Source organism: Larus michahellis, chromosome 7, assembly GCF_964199755.1.
Source record: "Larus michahellis chromosome 7, bLarMic1.1, whole genome shotgun sequence".
In the NCBI taxonomy this organism is placed as follows: domain Eukaryota; kingdom Metazoa; phylum Chordata; class Aves; order Charadriiformes; family Laridae; genus Larus; species Larus michahellis.
Window position 1 is genome coordinate 35,971,755 of NC_133902.1, and position 23,280 is coordinate 35,995,034.

General features: G+C 37.5%; 2 protein-coding genes across 4 annotated transcripts in view; one reads left to right on the forward strand and one right to left on the reverse strand.

Moving 5' to 3' along the window:
* The window catches only part of METTL8 (methyltransferase 8, tRNA N3-cytidine), a 124,324-nt gene that overhangs the window by 46,367 nt on the left and 54,677 nt on the right, over window positions 1-23,280 (forward strand). The gene's annotated exons all lie outside the window — the stretch shown is intronic.
* Window positions 4,450-23,204, reverse strand: DCAF17 (DDB1 and CUL4 associated factor 17). Its single transcript, XM_074595428.1, has 14 exons — window positions 22,770-23,204; window positions 21,404-21,507; window positions 19,957-20,047; window positions 18,883-19,022; window positions 18,023-18,101; window positions 17,753-17,842; window positions 15,475-15,582; window positions 14,845-14,950; window positions 11,143-11,285; window positions 9,702-9,811; window positions 9,213-9,300; window positions 7,556-7,639; window positions 5,956-6,111; window positions 4,450-5,172 (listed from the first exon to the last, which is right to left on the reverse strand). The coding sequence occupies exons 1-14, from the start codon at window positions 22,932-22,934 to the stop codon at window positions 4,984-4,986; spliced, it is 1,653 nt and encodes a 550-aa protein (XP_074451529.1). The 5' UTR covers window positions 22,935-23,204; the 3' UTR covers window positions 4,450-4,983.

Genomic DNA, 23,280 nt, shown 5'->3' on the forward strand with positions numbered 1-23,280 from the left:
TGGCCTCGAGTTGTGCCAGGGGAGGTTTAGACTGGATATTAGGAAAAATTTCTTCACTGAAAGGGTTATCAAGCATTGGAACAGGCTGCCCAGGGACGTGTTTGAGGCGCCATCCCTGGAGGTATTTAAAAGCCAGGCAGACACAGTGCTTAGAGATATGGTTTAGTGATGGTTTTTGTCAGAGTTGGGCTGATGGTTGGACTTGATGATCTGAAAGGTCCCTTCCAACCTAGGCAATTCTATGATTCTATGATTCTATAATATTCCTAAGAACACAGTATTCCTTCCCCACTCAGGCAAGAATAAGGAATTTGTACTCCCAGTTTACTAAATGAGTCGTTAAACTATACCAACCAAAGCAGTTCTTACAATTGTATCACTGTAACTGTTCACTCTGCTGGAAGGATACCTAGTTTCTTCTATTCTTCCAAACCCCCCTATTTTTGCAGTTAATTTTAATGTCTTACTACCCAAAGCAAGCAGTTTGACTACTTTAAATTTATTTAATCTATCAGCATTAGAATGCATTAACAGAAAATTCTCTTAGAACTCCTGAAGTTTATTTTGGTCATCATTTTGTAAATTCAGTAAAGCAGAAATAAATACTATAAAGTTAATAGTTGCGTAAACGCCAAGTCTAGCAACCAGAGAGCTTCGAGTGGTCCTCTGAAAATCTAACATTGTGAAATAGGTGCAAAACAAAAATGTTCCCTTTTATGTCTCTAACATTGATTTTAAATACTGGAAATTAAAGACTTTCTTCCTTCTTTTGGTACTCATAACCCATTCAGTCTGTGTATCAGGAGAGACACCTGGAATTCACGTTCATCCACAGAAATTCTCTTCAAGTATGAATAGGGCTACCTGGGAATTACTATACTACTCATCCATTCTTCAAAAGTAATATTTTTGCAGGAAGTTTCTGAATTCTTTGTTTTAGCAGGGACTAATTAAATTTTTCCAGTTCATGGAGATGAAGAAAAGGTTCTGAATAGGTTCAGATCTGCCATGAAATTATTACTAGTGAGGCATTGCTACATGCATAGGAGATCAATTCACACATCTTCCAGAAAAAAAGCTCTTTAAAGGTTTAGTACTGGTGACTGTGGCAATACTTGGCAGTTATGAAGGAACTCCATCGCTGTTCTACAAATTATTTTGTGGTTCAGCCTTAGAAAACCACCTTTTGAATACTTCTTCCCCTTTTTTGCTCATATCATTTCGGTTTTGTACATTCTGGCAGCAGCAGAAAGCTTGTTTCAAACAACCTTAAGTGAAACCCAACATGAATGCAGTAGTCCATGACCTTTTTACTTTACGAGACCAACATTTTCCCTTTTTCAGGCAGAGTGCCCAGAGACTTTGCTTTAAGCAACCAACAGCAGTTCCTCGCAACTGTTCTTTAAGAAAACATCCAGTCTACACCCCCTCCGATACCTGCCCTTTCTAGCAGGTATTCCTAATAGCAGTCTCATCATAACTGGGAAGCAAATTAATTTGTTCATTAGCTGTTCCACCGTGTGGGATAGCTGTCACAGTTTCACAAGGAATAAGTTTCTTGCTGGTGAGTTTTTGGCAGTCTTCAGTGACTGTTAAGTAATATAAATGGTATTTTTCTCAATAACAAGAGGAAAAAAGGACAAAATGAGGTGAAAATGAGCAAGAAACTGTGCTCTTAAAGTAACGGGACATGCCCAGAAAAAAAGAATAAAGAAATATTTCTCCACACTGAAAATGCAGAAAGTTTGGGTGAACTTACCTAATTGCGAATGTTGGCAATAGTGGCTAAGATTCCTTCAATTCTATGAGAATTCGATTCAATTTGAAAAGATTCAATTTGAGAATCTTTACTCATGTTAACAGTTCATATATATATTTACATTTAGGTATATATGTATATACATATATATTCTTTTTTTTCCTTGGGCATCTAGTGCTAGTGAAAATAATGGAAGCGTGAGCTTTCCGGCTTCAGTCTTTTAAAGTATGCCCTTGGTGCAGTTACTTGAGACTGCAAGTCAGCAAGACCGCTGCCTGCAAAAGGGGAAACATAGCCCCCATTTTTAAAAAGGGAAAAAAAGGAAGATCCAGGGAACTACAGTCAGTCTCACCTCTGTGCCTGGCAAGATCATGGAGCAGGTCCTCCTGGAAACTCTGCTAAGGCACATAGAAAATAAGGAGGTGATTGGTGATAGACAATATACGTCCATCTCTGGAGCTCACAACATAAGGAGGACATGGACCTGTTGGAGTGAGTCCAGAGGAGGCACAAAGATGCTCAAAGAGCTGCAGCCCCTCTGCTGTGGGGACAGGCTGAGAGAGTTGGGGTTGTTCAGCCTGGAGAAGGCTCCAGGGAGACCTTATAGCCCCTTCCAGTACCTCAAGGGGGCCTACAGGAGAGATGGGGAGGGACTCTTTATCAGGGAGTGGAGCGATAGGACGAGGGTCCCTTCCAACTCTAACCATTCTATGGTTCTATGATTTTATTCATCTTAATTTCTGAATTTACAAATAGAAAATAAACCACATCTGAGGAAGCTCTTTCTGTTTTTTTCAAAGCAATTTTGTTTCTCTTTTCTTGTACTGATGTCACACCGGTGCTTGCAGAGACAATTATGCTGGGCACGTGCACAGGAATATTTTTTCCTCCATAATGGAAACCACATGAGTATCCTCAGAATTTCTCCACTTTACAGATACTGTTATTCTTTAGCATACTGAATTATTCAGATTGCGTAAGAGATTTCCAAGTACCTAATTTACATTATGGAAAAGAGGAAAGTAAGTGGTCTAGAATCATCATAAATGGACATCGAACTGTAAGTCTACAGGCCAGATCTAATGCATTTATTCAAATTTCGTATGCATTTGATACTGCACAATAGAACAGCTCTGCCAGCAAGTTACCAAAAAAAATGCTTACATATAAAATCTCCTGGCAAAGTAAAGCACTACCTTTTTCTGGTGGGTGGATTTTGGTTAAAAATTTAACTTGAAATAAAAGATGTTGATTCGGGTGGGCTGCCACCAAGCATGAGGGTATTTGTTCAGATACAGGGTTATTTTTACCTGTAAAAAGCTGGTTTGTGATCAGGATTTTCCTCCCGTTTAAATAGATGTCTATTTTTAGAATTTTCTGGGGCTCTGCATAGGTGCAGGAGGCAACGCTGCTCTTCACAGCTTGGAAGGCACAACCCATAAGCATTTAGTGATTCTGCTTCTCTGGTGAGTTCCAGCCCGTTTGTAAGTAGCGTTGTGAATATACCCATGCGAGTGTTCAGGGCTGGGGCTGGTCATTCTGGATTCTCTACTCTTAAATAGTTTTCAAGGTGTTTTAAAGTAAACAGAAACATCTCTCCTATTCTGGCATGAAAATGTCTGTGTGTGACCTTCCAGGATGGAACATCTGCCATTGTCTGTAGAGCAGCAACACAGGGTGTATTTAGAGCAATAGAATTTCTTACACAAAGCCCATAATCTTCTTCATCAAAGTCCGGGCTGCCTTTTGGTCGTTACAAATTGCTGCATTTTTCAAAAGATGGGTACTGAGGTACAATTGTTGATTTAGCAGAATATCACAAGTCTGCAATAACTTAAAAATAATGGTCACTGGAAAGTATAGGAAACTCCTGAAAGCTACAGCTGATCTTCATGAGCAGCACTCGCACCATTTAATAAACAATGAAGTTTAAATGTTAAATGTTTAAATGTTCCACTCTGGGTGGAACTGCTTTAATGATCCAAACAGAAATAAGCATAACATATCAATATCTGCTTACGAGTTGGATATTCTGCCTAACAGCATAGATTCGTATTTGGTTTTACCCTCATATCTTACTTATATACTTACTTATGCAATAGCAGATAATGAACAGGTGCTCTTTCCTGGATACTAAGTGAAAACTTACAGAATCAGAGAGCTGCTGCTGCTATTTAGTTCTACTATTGTTTCATTACCTTCTTAGATCTCCTCTTTGTGTTGTTTTTTCTTTCCATGATTGTATTTCACTTTTTCTTTTCATTAAACCTTTTATAAAAACTCCAAATAGGTAATTTTTATAATTCTCTAGAGCTCTTCACTGTTGCGTCAGCTAGAATCTTCTACGCTTCATTAGTAAAGCTTGCAGTGAAAAGAAATATTTGAGTTCAGAATTACCACACTCATGATAATGGTGGTGGTAGTGAGAAATCAGATGTTGGTCACCCCTCCAACAGCTACTCTCCTGAGCCCATCTTTGGTTTGCATTGGGAAACAGTCTTTATCACCATGAAGCCTACAGCCTGTTTTTGTTGTGGCTGTTTTTTTAATTTACAATGAAAGCTTGCACACGGTGATCTGGTAGCTTTGGCTCAGACTGAACAACTCCTGACCCTTGACACAGGGAGAACCAGAGAATTGCTTGGTTTTAGAGAGAGAGAGAGAGAGAGATAAATGAAGATACATAAGAAGGCAGTAAAAATACATAATTTATTAATAGTTCCCTTTAAACCAAAACAAGCACAACCAGAAAACCTGAGTGATTTTACATCTCACACAAAACCAACAGAAGGATTTGGTCTAAGTGGCTGAAATGTAACTCCGCCATTTTCATACTACATATAAAATTTATCCTATACACAGTTTTACACACTTTGTTTAATTAACAGTCTGTATTAAAGTCGCACAGGTAGAACTACGTAAGACAGACCGCAGCAGGTGGTAGGTGATCACTAAGTCCACATCTTTCTCCTTGATGTCCAATATTTCAGTCCAATTGTTGAAGAGAAGCAAGAAATGCTGCATCTAGCATTAATGACGAACTGGCAAATACATGAAAAGCCACAATCAACTATGGACAAATGTACAATGTTACAGAGAAAAAAGAAATAAAACCTCATGTGGTAGTACAAAATAAATCCTGCCTGAAAAACCATAGCTAATTCCTGTGTATGAAGTCCTTAAATAACATCCAAATGTAAGTCTCTGCAGTTGTTGTTTATGTCTTAAATATATTCAAAAAGCCTCCCTCCTTTTTTACGAAACACTCTTTCTGCTTTTTCATGGCTTGAACGTTCATCGTCTTTTGCAGTATCACAGACCATTTGGTAAACGTAACAACTGAACCTCCTGTTAGGCTTCTGTTCTATATGTAATACCAGGTCTTTGTCAAAGTAAACTTCATGACTGTATGTCTGAAATGAGAAAAGAAAAAAAATATCTGGTTGCCGTCTCTATTTCTACAGCTTGCTAATACCTGTACCATTTTCCTTGGGGAACAAAAAATATTTAACATTGGTGACCTCCATGATCAGGCAGGAATTTTGTGTGGATACAGTCTGCTCTTCCAGATAAAGGATCGAATTTTAAAACTTTGAGAGATTTCCCACATGCCTATTTTAGGAATCTAAGTGCAACTCAGAGCATCTGATTTAAGATCTTAAGTTGCCTGTTCAGTCAATGACAAAAGAGGTGCCAAAGTGCTGAATATTTCAGACCATCTAAGTTGGATGTCTACCTAAACTTGAACTGCCCATTCTGTCTCTCCAAATATACACACAGTGAGGTCCATGCTTAATTCTATGCACAAGTAGTTCAAGTTCAGCTAGTGAGACTACTTACAAGTTGTAAGGTTAAGCTGATGTAACTAGCCAGAGGGTGAGCATTCAAGTTGATAAATACTTCAGGAATACATAAGGACAACCCCTTCCCCCAACCAAAATCCCAAACAAATCAACCAACAAAAAATATCTTAATTTCAAATTTTCAGATTTGAAAGATTCAGGAGACTTTCAGATAAATGAACTACTGTCTGATGGAATACTTAAATTTTTGAGTTATGCTTATTATTTTGTGCAAATCTCATCCATAGCACTTGGCAGGACTATTTATTTATCTGCTTCAGATCTGAACAAAAATGGCAGATAAATGGGTATAGAGAAGTGTTAGCATAAACAAAAGACCGGAATTCTCCTCACCACATCCCAGGACTCCAGTAATGGAATACTCTTCAGTAGAATCCCATGGTCATTACAACGAAAGTCAAGGTGTGCTTTTCCATCAGCTCCTATTTCAGTAACTGCCACAGTGGATAACAAATCCAGTTCATCTTCATAGTCCACAATTTTGAATGTCTTAGGAAAAACAAAGCCTCACGTTTATAAATCAAACATAAGTTCACATTCTCCTCTACCTAAACTGCATAGCTGCCTTTCAGGCGAAAGCAGAAATGGAAAAATTCTAGTTCTTAAGTCTTCTGGTCTGAAAAAAAGAATACTTTGCCAGCCTGATACCCAACAGGCATCTTTCCCAACACAAGCTGTCCAATTTTTTCAGCACAATTCCTTAAGAAAGGAGAGAAGAAAGCGATGGTCTGAACAATCCAAATGTGCAAGTAGACGTAACTTATACATATCATACAGAAAATAGAAAAAAGTACTTTGAAAGTGACAGAAGAAACATATTTAAACTCCAGGCCCTCTCCTGAAGCAGACATGTTAGAGACGTATGGCTTAAAACCAGAACTGCTTTTGAGAGGACGAGTGTATCAGTGTAATTCCATTCACATGAACACCTGGTACGTTCTGTGCAGAGCTCGCTCTCACTCCACAGAGTATCTTACGGTGAAGAACTGAGACCAAAAGGTAAAGATTGTGAACTGCTTTAATTGCCTCTATCTCACTGTCATGAACCTGGTAACATACTCTTTCAATTCAAGACAGTCTTTCTCTTCCATAAAGGAAAAATATCTACTGGAATAACAAATACAGTGTAACAGTGGGAGAAAAAATAGCGTGCGGACTCTAATTTTTATTATATTAAAAAAAAAAAAGTGGACAGAAATGAACTGGAGACCTTAAGGCTTATATTGGACTACCCCGTATTTTTACCATAGTAAAATTTATTTCCTCAGAAAAAAACAACAGAAATGACTGTCAGAAACTGATGAATTTTAACTGTTGTGCTTATGTCAATTACAGCTCCAGCTCTAGAGAGCTAAAAAGTATTCTTCATAACCTCTTGAAGACTCAATACCAAGGCATGCGGTGTTCTCACTCTCAAGAAGCAGTTACTTAAATGAGAAGTGTTAAATACCTTATCCTGCAATCTAATCAAAGTAACCGGGAGAGAAAAATATAGTTTAGAGATACTGTATCAAAGACTAGAGGAACCTAAAGCCGATAAAAAAAAAGAAGTATGTTTCTTTCAGTACATAAAATGGTTTATAAGAAATGTTTAAAGGAGATGTTTGAATGCAGAAAAGAGTAATGGTTCATCACCTTAACATCTATTCTGTGCACTTGAAGTTGCATGGAGTTATGACGTATCATGGGGCATAAGATCAGTTCTTAAAAGATAGACTATCCCAGAGCACAAACGTCAACCAAGGAGAAAACGCAACAGACAGAGGGGAATGAAGCAATTAAGAAGACAAAGACGGCCACAGAAGAGAAATAAAAAGATCAAAGATTAACACAGCTAATGGTTACAGCCACTGCACCCCAAACAAGAATGACTTCTGGTTAGCTAAACATCTTAAATAATCCACAAACTGCTCTTACTCACTACATCAGTTACCTCTTGCTCTGGGTCATCATCCAGCAAGTTAAAACGCTTTTTTACCACTCGACCAGAAGCTGTTACAGTAACAGCGTTGTTCACCTTTGGAGAAAAAGAAAAAACTGGCTTTAGACGTTGGAGCATTTTAGTTTCTTCCTGTCTATTTGGCAATGTATCTATTTCATGTCTTTTGCTTTCTGACCTTGTTTTAATCTCTCGGATCTTGTTTTACTCATTAGCTATGCATAGCCCTAGTGCTGCTATCTCTTCTTTATGAGGGCTCATGAACTCAGTGGCTTTAGTTGAGATATTACTGATGTTTACTCATATTTTGAGGTTCTCAGTCCTGTAGAGGTGGCAAAGGTTCTCAGCTACCATAATTTTTAGAACAGAAGCAACTGGAGCCAAGATGCTGGAATGAGAATTAAGACAGCTAAGTCACTGCCAGTTTGGTTTTTAAACTCTTACTTCCAGAAGATGGGGACAGTAGCATCTTAAAACTATACAGCTGCTTCCACTGGGCATCGTTAACACCAGACACATTCAAAACTGGGGTCTCAGCATCTTAATGAAAATCAAAAGGAAAAGGCACAGCACGGACAACATTAGAACTCATATTTCTTTGTTCTTACTACAACAAAAGGTATCTAAACAAATCCTTAAGAAAAAAAAGTACGGCAAGTCATTAAATGACAAAGCTTATCCTTTCTGAATTCAATGGAAGTTTTACTCCTGAGTTAGCGTAGATTTTTCATACACAAACTTTTCTTCTGCAGAAACTTCAAAATTAGTGTCACTGATTTCCAGGGACTACAATAATATAAAAATTGGCTTTTATGCAAGACATAATTTTGTATGCTGAAGAAAAATGGCAGTTGCAGGCACTGCCCAAAAATTGTCTTCGCGAGTATGCTCTTTGACCTTTTTGACATTTAGATTGTCTTTGTGATTTTCTATCACAAAAGATTACATGAAACAACTGAGGTGATTTAACAGCTTATTTCTACCAAGAGGTTTAGATCATCCCCTCTCCTCTTGGTTCTACCTTTCTGCGCTTTTCTGACCCCCTGACGATTCAGTTCTGTGCTGTTCCAGCTCCAGTTCAGCTCACCAAGCAAGCAGAAAAGCACTCACCTTTTCTGCTGGGTTATTGTTCTATTATTTTAATGCACTGATTTGGCTCACCAAGGGTTAGATGAACACCATACCTGTCACAAGGGAGTGACAGATGTGCGTGGCCAGGAAAATAAAGAGACTTTCGGAAACGATGTATTGTCTTTGTTGTCTTATGAAGACTTACCCATACGTTACGAGAGACTTGAAACATTTCTAGCATTTGTGTGATCAACTTACCTGAGCACCAGAGATGCATACAATTATCATTCGATGGCACCTTCTTTTTGAAGGAAATCTGTCACCATCTTTTAATTACGTTTATCATTATACTGCACACCATAAAGAATGCTGAAAACTAAAGAAAAGAAAAGACTCGAGGTTTCAGAAAGCTACCCTACTGTTTTCCAAATTTTTTCATACAGTGAAAGTCCAGTGAAGACACAGCATGTCTTTCAATGAAGTTGGAATTAAGCCCATAAAACACAGCGATTACTCACACACCCGAAACCCCTGTGTATTGCTCAAAATCATGCGTTGGGATTTCGGACACTAAACTCACACAGTTTTCTCTGTTGGCCACAATCGTAAAATCTTCTGCAACTTCCACTTGATCTGTGTTATTTTTAACTTCCTTAAGCTTCAAGACTCTACAAAAGAAACCGGAATTACAAAATAAGTCATGTATTCTAATCCACCTCCTACAACACTTCTATATTTACAATTTAAAAAAAAATCAGGTCTATTAAAACATGAGAAATAACTGAAATGAAATTATTTTTAATTAAAGTTTATCAGTGAAATTTTAACACAGTGGTCCTTGAACATTTTTTCATATTAAAATCTAGTGTTGCCGGCCAGTGCCCACTTTCTTCACGTAGAAATCTGAAGATGTTTCTACCAGAACTTCTGATTCAGATAAATTACTAAATTTTACAGTTTCCAGGGCTTGATGAGTGTTTTGGCCTGCAAATTTTCAAACTACTGAATTTATGCAGTTACGCAACTTGTCCTCTAATGAAAATAAGATTTGAGAAAAAAAGGCTCATACTTTATCAAATTTGGTCCCACGTGGATTATTCTACCTGACATATCTGGATGAAAATATATCCAGTCAGGTTCCAGGGAACAGCATTGCATATCCTGTATGCCATTTTTTGCCTGAAGAAGGAAGGGAAAGCTTAGAATGTTAGTATTTTGAAAGTCTTACAGATCTAATTAAAGAGGAAATACTGAGCTCCTCTCCACATACCTCCGAAGGTTTTTAAGTATTGCTCCTAATCATGACAAGAGCGGATGGCAGTAGAACAATAATAATAATAATAAAAAAAGACTCAGTTCCAATTTTCAAGATATTCCATGAACAGTTTCAACTTTTTTTAATATGCAATAAGCAACAACCCTAAACCAACAGCAATACACGGTCCACCTCTCCTGAAACTAAGCAAAATGAAGATTTAATGTACACCCTGCAAACACTTCAACAATTCCAGCAATTTGAGTGTCAAAAATATGAGATGTGTCAAGACATGAGAAAAGTATTAGCACAAACTTTGACTTGAGCTTCAAACCTCGGGCTCAGCCTCTTTTGTGCAAATATTTGTGGCGCGTGTAAGCCTGGGAGAGCTTGTGATTTCAGCTGCAGGCTGGTCAAAATCTTGGGATTTTGGCAGTGGCTTTTTGTTGTTAAATTTAGCCGACCCTGATCATTCAAATGTTCAAATGGATGAACCCACATAGAAAATAACTAAGTGAGAAAGGATTGTACAAGTCCCTGTGAATCAAAATTGATCTTCAGCTATGGTTGTGAAAGGCCTGTTTTGAAAATAAGGGATAGGAGGGACATCATTGATTTGATCAGGTTGGTAAAAGAGATGAGGACATTTAGAGATGAGAAGTTTTTTAGGGAAGAACACTGAACTAACAGGCCTAGAAGCTGCTTGTGTTACAAAAGTATCTTCAGGTCAAATCCAGATCCAAAATAAAAGCTGAGATGGTGAGCTCACACAAAAGAATATATGATGAATAGTACATAAACAAAAATAATTAGGAATGCTGGATTAAACTGCGTAATAAAATCTTTCTAGGGAGACAGAGAGAAGGTACAAATCAGGGATAAACTCCAAACATTAAGGAAACTTATTCTGCTGTTTCTTAAAACTTAAAATGTTTCTTTAGTCATGCCATTTGGTAGGCTGACTAGTCAGAAGTGAAGGAAGATGTTACCATGAAGGAATCAGGTAATGAGATTCTCCTTGAGCTTTAACTTTTAAGCCAGGAATACAGTGCTGTGCTACGATTATATCGGAATGAAGGAAATATCAGAAGAAGAAAACACATTATGCTGGATAGCAGATGTGACCCTGGGGTGAACCCTGTGAGAGCACCACACTGAGAAACAAGGGTATTGTTACCTCGAGCACTACTCAGAAGAGATGAAGACAAACGTGATACACATTCATTTCAGAGAAGCTGCTATCTGAATATATTACCAAAGCATTGTCTTTCAGGGAACAAATATGGAAGACTCCTTTATGTTTTTTCTTGTTAGGTGTGATGATATAATGCCAAGGGTAACCTCCAATTTGAAATGCATTCTCCAGAGAAGATGCTTCAAATAGCAAAGGTGGGGTATCTGCAAATATTGCGTAACGTTAACACCATTAGTAGCAGAACAATCATAATTCCATTGATCCTTACAATTCTAAGCTCCAATACAGCTATTAATTATTCAGAACTTTTGGAGACTGGTGAAAATACATTGGCTGTGACCTTTCTCCTAGCACCAGCTATGCTGCCTCACCTAGCATCAAGGCACACATCTGCAATTCCCTATGGAAGGCTACTGCCTTCTCAGATCTTCACGCTGAACTGCTCTTCTGATACTTTTGACTTACTTCATTCCAAATGAGCTGGATAAGCAAAGACATAGCAAACAACTGAGATTAATCCAGCTCATCTGAATGACAGAGGACATACACACGAACAGATCAAAGAGCAGATCAAAAGGGTCATTATTCTCTTGGGAAAAATAGTGATAAATAGCTGGAAACAGGCCAACAGCAGCAATCTCAAATAACAGAATTAAATGCAGAAAGATACCCAAATCTGAATATTCCTTGTCCTTTTGCACAATACAACAAAAGAGTGTGGACCACAATTAATGCAATCTGTAGCTGAGTTCATAAAAATTAGTACAAATCTAGGAATTTTTGTAATTAATGGCAAAACGTAACTAGTTTTCCCTTCATTTCAGTTGGGATAAGTTATACAGTGTAATATGCCATTCTTACAAGTCTTCTGTGTACTAAATGAGAGAAGCATCGTTCACCGAAATGCACCGCACAGAGCTTTACAGCTTCTAGCAACTAGCTAAATAAAAGCAATTTCTACAGCTGCTATAACTGAATCAATTTTAGACTGAAGATCAGCTCTTTCTAACAGTACAGAGAAGTGCTGGGAAAAAGAATTGACAAAACATGGAGAAAGTCTGCAATTACAAGGGGCATTTAAACAGGCAGGATATAAAAACCCAAGCTGAGTTACTGTGAGGAGAACAAGGTTCTTATCTGGACTTTTTTGTCTCAAAGCTCTCATCCAAATTCTGACTTGTTCTTGTCCTGCTTAGTCTAGATAATTATCCAGATCCTAGCTCACGGTGCTGAGATGTCACATGACATCAGAAATTATGTTTACATAGTGGTTCTCTCTCCTTCCTTCATTCATGTTTCCAACAACTTAGCCATTTAGATCGAAAGGAATTAGTTCACTGCCCACGGAAATGAAGTCTTTCCTAAGCTGGAAAGTGGCTGTCTTCGAGTTGCCTTTTGGACTAACACATAGGAAATGGGAGATTCTGTGCAAGATATAACAAACTAGAGGTTATAAAAACCGAGGCATCTGCTGCAAATGTAGAGAATGTTGAAGATGGAGGCATAAACAGAGGACCTACTGATATTAAAATTTGCCAGAAAATGAAAAATGAGTCAAGATAATTTGTTAACATTTTACCCTGTTGACTTGTTCTTTTTAAATAAAGCGTATATATCAAGGGACCTCAAAAATTGTGGTAGATGGACTAAATGATAGATTCAAATGCATTTCAATAATATACCAATCCAAAGCAGTACAGGCTGCTCGTAAAATATGCCTTTGTTTTTATGTTCATTTGGCAAAGATTTGCAAGATCATAGCCACCTAAACCACTGTGATAGTGTGACTCCACTGCCTCAACTCTCCCTTTCCTGCTACGTGTCACTTGCTCTTGTTGCTCAACACCTCCTGCCCTCACTGTTTTAAGTCCTTTCCCTACCACCACCAGTTTTCAATCTCCAGTTGAGTTTGTTTGTTCACTTCCTTAAAACTCTCCAGCCTCATCTAAACATAAAGCCATAAAGTTGTTCCTGGCAGCGCTAACAAGTATTTGTTCTAAACGTGAAAAAAAAAAAAAATAAATCTTAGCAAAGTATCTTCCTCTCTGTTTTTTAATGAAATTAATGTATCCTTTAATAATAAATCAAACTACAGTTTTAAGTTCTGTACCTTTCAGAAAGTGACACAATGAAGATTTATAGGTACTTTTCCATTCCTTCCACTGTGACTAAAATCAAATTCCTTAACAGTCAATAGCTGTCAATGATGTGGTAGGTACATGGGAGCCTAAGTTTTGATCTCTATACACTTCCGCTTGGGTACGTAACACACCATAAAACCAGCACCATAATAACTTCAAACAATTTCTGTAGGGAGGCTAGGACTAAATAAGCAGGAAAATGACACATAGTTAAATTATAGTAAATACAGGCTTAAACTCTGAAACTGTTAAAATCTTGCTCATTGAAGCATTGTATTACATTGAACAGTCAGTGGGCTGTCTCATGCTTAAAAGAAAACAGCTCAAAAACCACAGGAATGCAACGCTCTGCAAAGAGCAGCCGTGGCAAATATCTGTCATGAGTTCAAAACCTCCTAACCACAAATTCTTGAATATGATTCAAGATCAAAAATGTTTTCTCCAGTACATTGGTTTTAAATCTCAAAACAGAAAACTACAAAGATCCTAAGACATGAGAACAAATTTGGTATAGGCTTCCTATTAAAGCTCTCACAGCATGTTTTCCACAGGGCCCCTAACATTAAATTGTGGGTTTGCAGACTGAGACAGAGAGGAAAAAGAGAAGTTTCCCTTTGCAGAACCCTAATTATAGCAGCCTATCACTTTGTTTTGATAAAACATTGCATTATAACTGAAAGCCTTCACTATGTAAGTCTCAATTTTATCTTTGTGTATTTCCTCAGATTTACGTAATTCTGGTTTGGTTTGCCTGTTATTATCTGACACCGTTTACGAACATAAAGATTAAAAGCATTTTTTCTGTGGACAGTCACCTGTAAAAACCATTTAATACAGAAACATTCAAAGTTAAAGAAATAAAAGTGTGCATTGTTTGATATTGGTGAAACCTGCTTTTTTTTTTTTTAAATGCCTCAAGTATGAACTTACGAGAATGTATTTTTAAAGTTAAAAAAAATTAGTTTCAAAGAAACTGTCAGGCTTTGGTCATTCATTAAGATTCTTAACACCAAATTCTAACCTCAAATGCACCAACAGAAATGTTTGTTTGATTTCAGAGAAATTAAAGTCATTACATAAAGCAGAACATTCATAAGTTAATGATTTGAGGCATATGAATTGTTTTTAATAAATAATTAGTTCTCAAGAATTAGTTTTCCTGAAACTGGCACATTTCTGACAATTTAGAATTATCAAAATGCAACTCAGACAAATTGTATGCTGAATCCTTGAATTCTTTCTGCAAGTTAGATTAAACGTTTTCACATCTTTTGCTTACATACTGTATACTGTTTCTGGGTGTTACTAACAGCAGTCCTAGCCCTTCCTCTGTCCCAAGAGCAGTTGTTTCAGAAATAAGGAAGGGGTTTCCACTTCATGCATTGCTTATGACGTTTTTCAAACAGCTTAGTTGCTGTACTAGTTTTCTAGGTAAGTCCTATAGAATTAAATCTTGTAATTAGAAGTAAAGCAAAGCACATTTTTACTATAACGCAAAGCCCAGAAATATAGCTACAGCACAATATGAGTACGCTAATTTTAATGTTTTTTCTTGGTGTGAAATAAGTCATAATTAATCCATAAAAGCCACCAGCCAAGATAATACAAAGATCATAAATACCTGTTATTTTAATGTTACATGGAAGACCAAATGGATACTTTCCTACAATTCCCACTTGTCCATTCCAGTTGAATTCATGTCCCAAATCAAAAGGCTGTTCCATGAACTAAAATAACACAGAACAATTGAGCTTTATTGATGCGTATTTACTTGTACATGTTTAGTTGTACTGCTCTGTTACTACCACATTCTTTATCTTGTTAGATACTGCTTGAAGTCTTATTTTTGAATTAATGCTTGATGTTTGATTGGAAGAATATAAACTCAAAAGTCTCACTGCAGTTCTGTTTGAGATCAATCTTCCATGTCCATCAGTTTCTAGCCTTAACACTCATCTATAATTACAGACTAAGGGTGTAAAGAAGAGCATGCCCTGGTCTAGAATTTACATATTCCCTCTCTATATGCTCTTAAGTGCCCATCTGAGCCTGTATCTCTTATGTTTTACCACCTGGTGTGGGTAGAATTTTCTGATAGCGGATCCATTTGCATCTTCCAACTGTAAATAGATTTAGGCAAGAACTCTATCCTTGACATATTCCGCATGTACCTATGTGGCATTACATTAATATTTATGATTTGTTGCCCTAACATAGCATGGACTGTATGAAAAATTTTGTATTTCATTACCTGTTCACAGATGGCCTGGAAGTTATAGAGCCTGACCAGCCCTGTGCTATACATTACAATCAGGATTCCATTAGAAACAGCAACATCTGTCACACTATTACCAAATATCTGGGATAAAAAGGAGAAGAAAAATATTCTATTAGGGAAGAAATAATTGAGAGACAATGCATAATACTGACATTATGTCCTTAATTTTGCAATCACTTTCATTTTTCATTCTGACCAAACCCTGTGATCAGTGTTGCAGTTCATGAAGTTTTCTGTAACTCATCTGTTCTGCTGACTTTCTATAATACTTTGCACTGCAGTAACGCCTAAGGTTAGATTCGTCATATTCTGCAAGCAGATTAATTCTCTAATCAATTCTCAGTGTATTTTCATATCATGTTACTCAGTTATTATAATACATGAATAGATTGTATTACCCAGCATCCCACAGGAATGTTAGCAAAGCTAACAACTCAATCTAAAAGTCCTGATTTCAGATCTTCTGTTCTTTCTTCATCACCTGGGTAAAATACTAGTCTAATCATGGCTCTATGACTGTGTACAGCTGTACCAAAACTACATTATCCAGCTGTCACAGAGTACAAGATCCTCTCTGAATCCAAATTAGACACATACATGAGAAGCTGACTTACCCCTTTTAACAATTATGCAGTATTCATTTGTGCCACTGCTTAACACATCTCCATCGAGAAAAACCCAATAAACTAACTCTTAGTATTTAATGAATAACAACACGTGAAGATCATAATTTTTTTTTAATAGAGATGCTTGGAAATGTAGATTTCATTTCTTTAATCTAAATCACTATGTGAAAGAGCAATTAAAACAGGCTTAAAACTGGCTTAAAAACAATTAAAAAAAAAAAGAAACCCAAAAGCTGTAATATTCCTAAATCTTAACACTATCGATGATCTTGTGATCAGTTTGATCCTGAAAGATACATTCACTCCTGAGATCTTGCCTTTTATTCAGTGTTATGGCTCTTTCTCAATATATTTGTTAGTTTAGATCCCAGTGCCTTCCAGAACCAAACTCTAAAATATTCTTCCAACCTTAAACTTTCCTTTCTATCCTTGAGACCTTAGCTAGTCCAAACTCAATCTGTTGTGGTAAAACAGATGCATTAGGTGCATTCTGCAGTCTTGAAGAGTAACCCTAATCCTAACTCTAGTCTAACTGTTATATTTCACTGATCTGTATCAGGTTTGGCATTTCGTTCACTGGTTGCTTCCTCTGCTGGGTGTATTCTCAAATCTGAAGTTCTGCCCTGACGTTATTCCTAGCTGTAACAATTAGTCTGATGAGTACTCAGCAGAGGCCCAACAGAAGAAGTATTCTTTTAGACATTTTGCCTACTATGGCCATAATGAATCTGGCATTACATTCTTAACCAGATTGAAAATACCTTTTATACTGGTAACAACTGTTTTATTCAGTCCTAAATATTAATTTTGAACAGAAGAATACACAGTGCCCCTAAACCTTCATGGGCCCAAATGAAAAATGTTTAACCCTTCTCCTTCACTTGCCAGCCCAATCTTAATTACAACCTCAACCCAACCCAGCACCAGCTAATGCCCACTAATAGCTCTGGACCCCAAATGAGACTATTGCTCACAGAGCTTTGAAGACAGAGTTTGCATGTTTGTGCTGTTCCATTTGTAAGTTGTATCCAGAGCTCTCTTCACTTAAAATAGACATGTTTTTTACACCAGAACAGTAAAACTTGCCATCTGGCTTGATGTTTCCTAATATATACGCTCCTACTTACAGGTCACAAACTGACCTCAGAAAGGTTGTTTGCTCTTGACTGATAAAGCAAGACACATATTTACATTTTGCCATTCAATATCAATGATAGTACAAGTTTGCAACATTTGTAACTGCATACAGAATTCATAGGCTATTACTAGCAGTGAGTCAGAAGCACATCTGTCTGTCTTTAAAAAGGTGAAAAGAAGGCTACAAACACTTTAGGATTCCCTAATTCTTATGACTGCTCTAAGTAAAGGCTAAAGTCCTTCTATGTGTCAAAAAGTAACCCAATAGCAGAATGCATTTGTATTTTCTCTTCTGGTTGTTCAAATTAAGAATCTTCCCCCCAATGCCCCTATCAGACACAAGAAGAACATTACTGCTAATTAATATTTCAGGGCACTATGCTTTTATAAGCTCTAAGTATGACTTCTGAAATTCTGGGACAATTGCCTAAACCATGCCTCTCATACAACTACAGTACAGATCACGATTAATAGAGGAATTAACTTACCTTTTTGTTTATTTCTAGCATTCCAATGAATGAAAGAGGCAAAACTTGGAATACAGCAAGATAGAACAATACAGACTGTTGGATACCTGCCTGGGAAGGAATAACAATACTGAATATAGTTATTATACTTGAATCATTTTATTAATGGTAGGACATCTTCATCCTCTACCATAATAACAAAGCATAATGTCTCCATCTCTGTCCTTGTAATTTTTTTTTAATTGACTTTGTAAAAATTTAAGAATTACAGATTTTTTTCAACAAACTTACCTGTCGTGCTGCTGCAGGAAGCTTATTCTGAGCTGACTTTACAACCATTACCTCTTGAGGAGTATCCCAGCTCAAATACCTATTTGTGACAATAAAGGCCTATCTTAATAACTTAGAAAGAATTTAATAATAAATACATTATTTCACATAAAATATTATCTACTAAAACTAGTCAGATCCCTATGTCCATGCAAACTGTTCGGTATCGAACCTTCGGAAAGGTACCCGAGATGTTTGCTGTTTGCAATAATGCAAAACACACGGAACTAGGAAAGGCTTATTCCATACAGGATTGTGAGAAAAATTCTGAAAGTATGAACATTCACTATCTTAATTTTTCTCCTTCCCTTCACTAATCACCCCTTTCTTAACCTTCAGCCTAAAGGAAATGATTTCTTCTGAGAACTGAAAAAAAGATGCAGTTTACCAGAAGCAGTAACTGCTCTGCTTTTAAAGAGCAAAATGGCTACCCCATGGAGAAGAATGCTTGCAAGTTAAAAATGGATTAAACTTTAAATATATTTTTCTTATGTTTCATGAAATTTGTTTTACAGCTTTTAAAGGTCCCCTCCTGGTATGTTTCTATTGCAATATTAAAGGCTGTAAAATTGTCAGAGAAAAGCCAATAGTAGCTTAGTTTTTGTGGCTTTTGTGGAACTTGATACCAAATTTGAGACCATAACACTTAAGCTGCTGAAATTCCTTCTATAGAAAACAGCATGCAGGAACAGTACTCCAGGTAATACGCTAGTCCGACAAATCTGAAGTCAGCCACAGTTCAGTATTAAAATAAACATGATTCCCTTTCTCCAGTATGGTACTAATGATTGTTAATTATACAAAACCTAGTCAACATTTACCTGAATTTGCAACACGAACCGGCAAGATATATTTTTTCCAGTATTTCTCCACTATCAGCAGAGAGACGTAGAAGCCAGTTCTGCACTGTCAAGACTATCAGGGAAGGTTTATAGTCTGATGGACTTGGTAGCATTTCCCCCTACATAACAAAAGGTTATTAGAAAAAAGTTTCTACCAGGAGGATACATAACATTTTGGCACAGTAACAAGAAAACAGAAGTTAATACACATCCCTCAAAAACTAAAGGAAAGCTGCCTGCTAATCACATCAGGATCTCTAAGCTCCTGTCTGTGCTAAATAGTCATCTGACTATCACACAAATAATATGTTGTCACACTTTTGCAAGGCCATTACCTTTTCTAGAAAAGATACTTTTTAAAACCTCCTTGCCTTGCAAAAATGAAGTGTAACTGCTTATTGATCTAATTGACACCAGTCTTGAAGAGAAAATTTTTTAAGTACTGCAGAACAAGACATTTAGTGGTAACTCAACAGTAACTGCTAAGAATGGTATTCACACTGCTTTATTTTTAGTCACCTCAAGGAGGGGGCTAATATTCCTAAACTCTGTGGACACTGGATGAGAGAAAAACTCCTCAAGGAGGAGGGAAATTATGTAATCTATTAGCTAGAAACAGTAGAACAGCTTTTGGGCAGAGTTGCTTTAATGGGTCTTCAGCTAATCTTTTTTTTTTACGTCAACAGATGCAGTAAAAACTAAAACTCCCACCTACTGCCCTTGCTAGTTAAGAAATAAAGAAAAAATTAAACAGAATTTATATTGTAAGGAATTAGTGTTAGTTGCATAAGCATAAAGGCATTGGTTTTAAAATCTTTCATGAAAGCTCACAAAAAAGGTTTTGAATGTGCTATTGAGAAAATCAGCGAAGTACACCTCTAAACATTTAGTCAAAATAAATATGCACATGTTGCAAATCTTAAATGACCTAACTCCATAAAAACTCTGAGAAAATAGTTCACAGGGAAAGAACACTCTATTCTAAATATGTTTCACCAAAATATATTAATTTGTTTTTTTGCACATCAATGCTCTATTAAAAAGTAATCTTACCAGTGGGCATTCCAATAATAAAGCATCTTCTATTTTTTCTGACTTAGAACACTTTGGCTTTTGATAAAGTATTCTTGGCTCTCGTGCAACGCTGGAGAAAAATGATTGCTAATCATTAGTCTACTTTAGAAACTACTTTCTATCAACAAGTCGTTTCATGCAGTTTTATAAATCCTCCCTTCTCTTTGTCAGAAATCTAAACATTTTATTTTTACTTTGTAAACATAACCTGAAATGGCTCTCAAAATAAGGCCTAATAATACTTAGTATAATGTAATATTTAAAAGCAAACCTCTGTATTTTGTGGTTTGGTGTTATGGTTTTTTTGTTTTGTTTTATTTTTAAATAACCAACTTAAAGTAACATTCTTACTTTAGTGATACACATTAAAAAGAAAGCATATTCCAGAAACTAAGGATCATCCTGGTACCTTCTCCTCAAGCTCTTCCAGTGTCGCCTTTCATAATATAAAGGCGCGGCATCATGTACAGATATTTAAAAACCAACAACCCTACTACTAGAATAAAAACTTAGCAGTGTGCACAGTTTTCGCCTCAGGGAGAGGATGAGACAAAGATAAACCTGAAAGATGTTAGACAGGTTAATCCAGTACTGGAAAGCATTCAGACAATGCAGAAATAAAACACAGCTAAGTAGATTTAGATCTCTGCTCTAAGTGATAGAGTAATTTAATTAACTCTCAGTGGTTTACACTGACAGAGTAATTTGTCTTTTATGTATCATATGACACTGTCTCAAAACTGTCCTGACCACAACTTACTCAGCAATGCAGTTCTCCAAGCCCCTGCTACCTCCTTCATAAGAGGGATGGGCAAGGACAAGGACTGGTGTAGGAGAAGGAATTCCCATCCCTGGCCCTGCCCTCCGCTGCCTCTTAAGCTGCACCTCTGCAGCTGATCATGAAACAGGAGAGTACATCAGATCAGAGAACTGATCTGCAAAATACATCAACAAAAACCAACAAGTACTCCACACGCTGTGCTTTTACATGAACAATAATTTAACTTCTTTAATGCAGAATTTACAGACATGGTACCGAGCTTGTTACATAGCCTGATTTTGTGACACATTCTTTAGCACGCTGATAGATACCAGATCACAAAGAAGCACTGTTCATTTGGCTTTTTAGTGCAAAATTATAAACTGCTGATGATCTTCCACTCCTGTTAAAGTGCTCTGAAAGCTCAAGTTATACAGAACCAGTAAGATCAGACTTTCCTTCACCAAAGCAGGTGACACATTGAGACACAATACCATCTAAGTGTAATTTAACAAAGATTTATGCGCCTGGTTATTTTTTGTTCGTAAGTAAATTCCAGTCAATTCTCAGGGGCTGTTTGGATGAGTAAACTTAGCGACATGTCTAAAACAGATTAACAGCATTAAAACTGTATGTCAGGGTAACTTCTAATTGTAAATTTATTACCTGCTAATACAGCACTGGTAATTATCTAAGTAAATTCTTCCTCTTTCATACGCAATAGGAGATGCAGAATGAGTTGTCCAAACATTCTTGAATTTAGTACTTTCCTGAAACAGACAGTGGTTGTAAGAGCGATGGCTTTTGTAACAAAACTTGCATTTTGAAAATATTTTATTTGCCTTCTGCAGCTTAATAACTTACTTTAATTGAACCTTTGCTGTTCAATACATAAAGGAAAATCTTATTTTTAAAGAAAAAAAATTAAAAGACATTTTAAGGGAAATGTCTTTTTTAAAAACCAAATTAAAAGATCTTTTTATTAGCTATTATGAACAGCATGGGTAATTAATATTTTGTCATGAACTTGCCTGCATTAAAATTAAAACTGGCAACTAAACTTTAATAGCAACTTTTAAAATCAAGGACAAAACTCGCCAGAGTGTAAATATGCACATAGCTCTTTTATATGTAATTAACTGAATTTACTGAACATCTGACTCCATTCTGCTGCTGGTGTTTTCTGTGAAAGGTAGAAAAACGCGTTTACAGTTATTTGCAAAAGGTGCCTGAAAACTTAATGGGATAAACTGCTCACATAAAGTTTCTTGTGTTCATTAGAGACATCAGGAGCTCTATACCATTAACAAAGATTCCAGTCTTAAAAAAAGGAAAAGTATTTGTGTAAGTCAGATGTACTCATTTTTATTTCAATAAACCTTGCACACCCATTGTTCTAGTAGACACTTCAGCTGACTTCCAATAAATATATTTTCAATAACACAATTGCCAATTAACTTCCACATACTCATTTCAATGTATTTCTATCAACTACTGCATGGGAGCAGCAATCGTTTTGATAAAAAAAATCAAGTTCACTGTAGTGTGTAACTGGTTAAATTCCTATTTCTTCTGTAACATAAATTTCACTGACACATTCGGGGTACGTTTACCTGAAGACCTCTGCTGATTTTCTTATTTTGTTGTGAGAACTTGATTCAAATTTAACACTGATGCTCCCTAAAACACTACGAATTTAATATTGGTATTAAATATTAAGCTGTCTTAGGGGAACAAGAAATATAAAACCTCATAAAAGGCTACTTCTAACACGACTGTGAGATCTGCAATTGCTTCTGCAGCTTTTCCACAACATCGTCCTCTCTACGTTTTTAGGGCTGAGCCTCATGAAATAAATCTCACTATTTCTAACTCTCTTCAGCAGAATTGCGGCTTTTTCTCCCCAGACTTGTTAGCCGATGTGACCTAGGGACTTCTCCAAGCCCTGGGTTGCCGACGGACGCTCAGAGCGCCCCGGCTGACAGCCCGGACACGTGGGGCTTCATCCAGCGCCGGAAAACATCGCTGTTACCTGACATATCATCTTTCTGAGGAGTCCCAGGTTTATTCTGTGGGCGACACCAGCATCTCTGGCATAGAAGCCGTGGGCCCTGCGGCTGAGGAGGCGGCAGACGTTGTAAGCCCCGCGGGAGGCGGCCCTCCTCCTCCCCCCACCGGCGGCTGCCTGTGGGCACATTCCCAGGCCTCGGGAAAGGCTAGCCTTTCTGCCCCGCTTCTGGATCGATCTCGGCGGGGCGAGCAGCCTCGGAGGGCCCGGTTCCGGGCGGATTTGTCTCAGTCCCTGCCCAGCCAGGCGAGAGGCGAAGCGGGAAAAGGCCGGAGCGGGCCCTGACTGACAGGAGCCGCAAACCGGGGCTGGGACGGAGCGCACCCACCCGGCCGGGTGCGCACCGCGTCTCCCCAGCCGCCACAGAGCCCAGCTACCGCAAACGCCAGGCAACAACAACCCCGCCACCGCCTTCCCCCCGCGGCCCGCCGGGGACTGTAGTTCTCGGCGGCAAAACGCCGCCGTGCGCCCGGAC

Bases quoted from the DNA above. Each gene is read 5' to 3' on its own strand.
- DCAF17 (XM_074595428.1), bottom strand. From the start codon at position 22,934: ATGTGCCCACAGGCAGCCGCCGGTGGGGGGAGGAGGAGGGCCGCCTCC. The intron at 20,048-21,403 runs GTAATAAATTTA...ATTTTTCTCCAG, and splicing joins TACCAGTGCTGTATTAGCAG to CGTTGCACGAGAGCCAAGAA. The intron at 5,173-5,955 runs GTGAGGAGAATT...TTCTCATTTCAG, and splicing joins TACTGGAGTCCTGGGATGTG to ACATACAGTCATGAAGTTTA.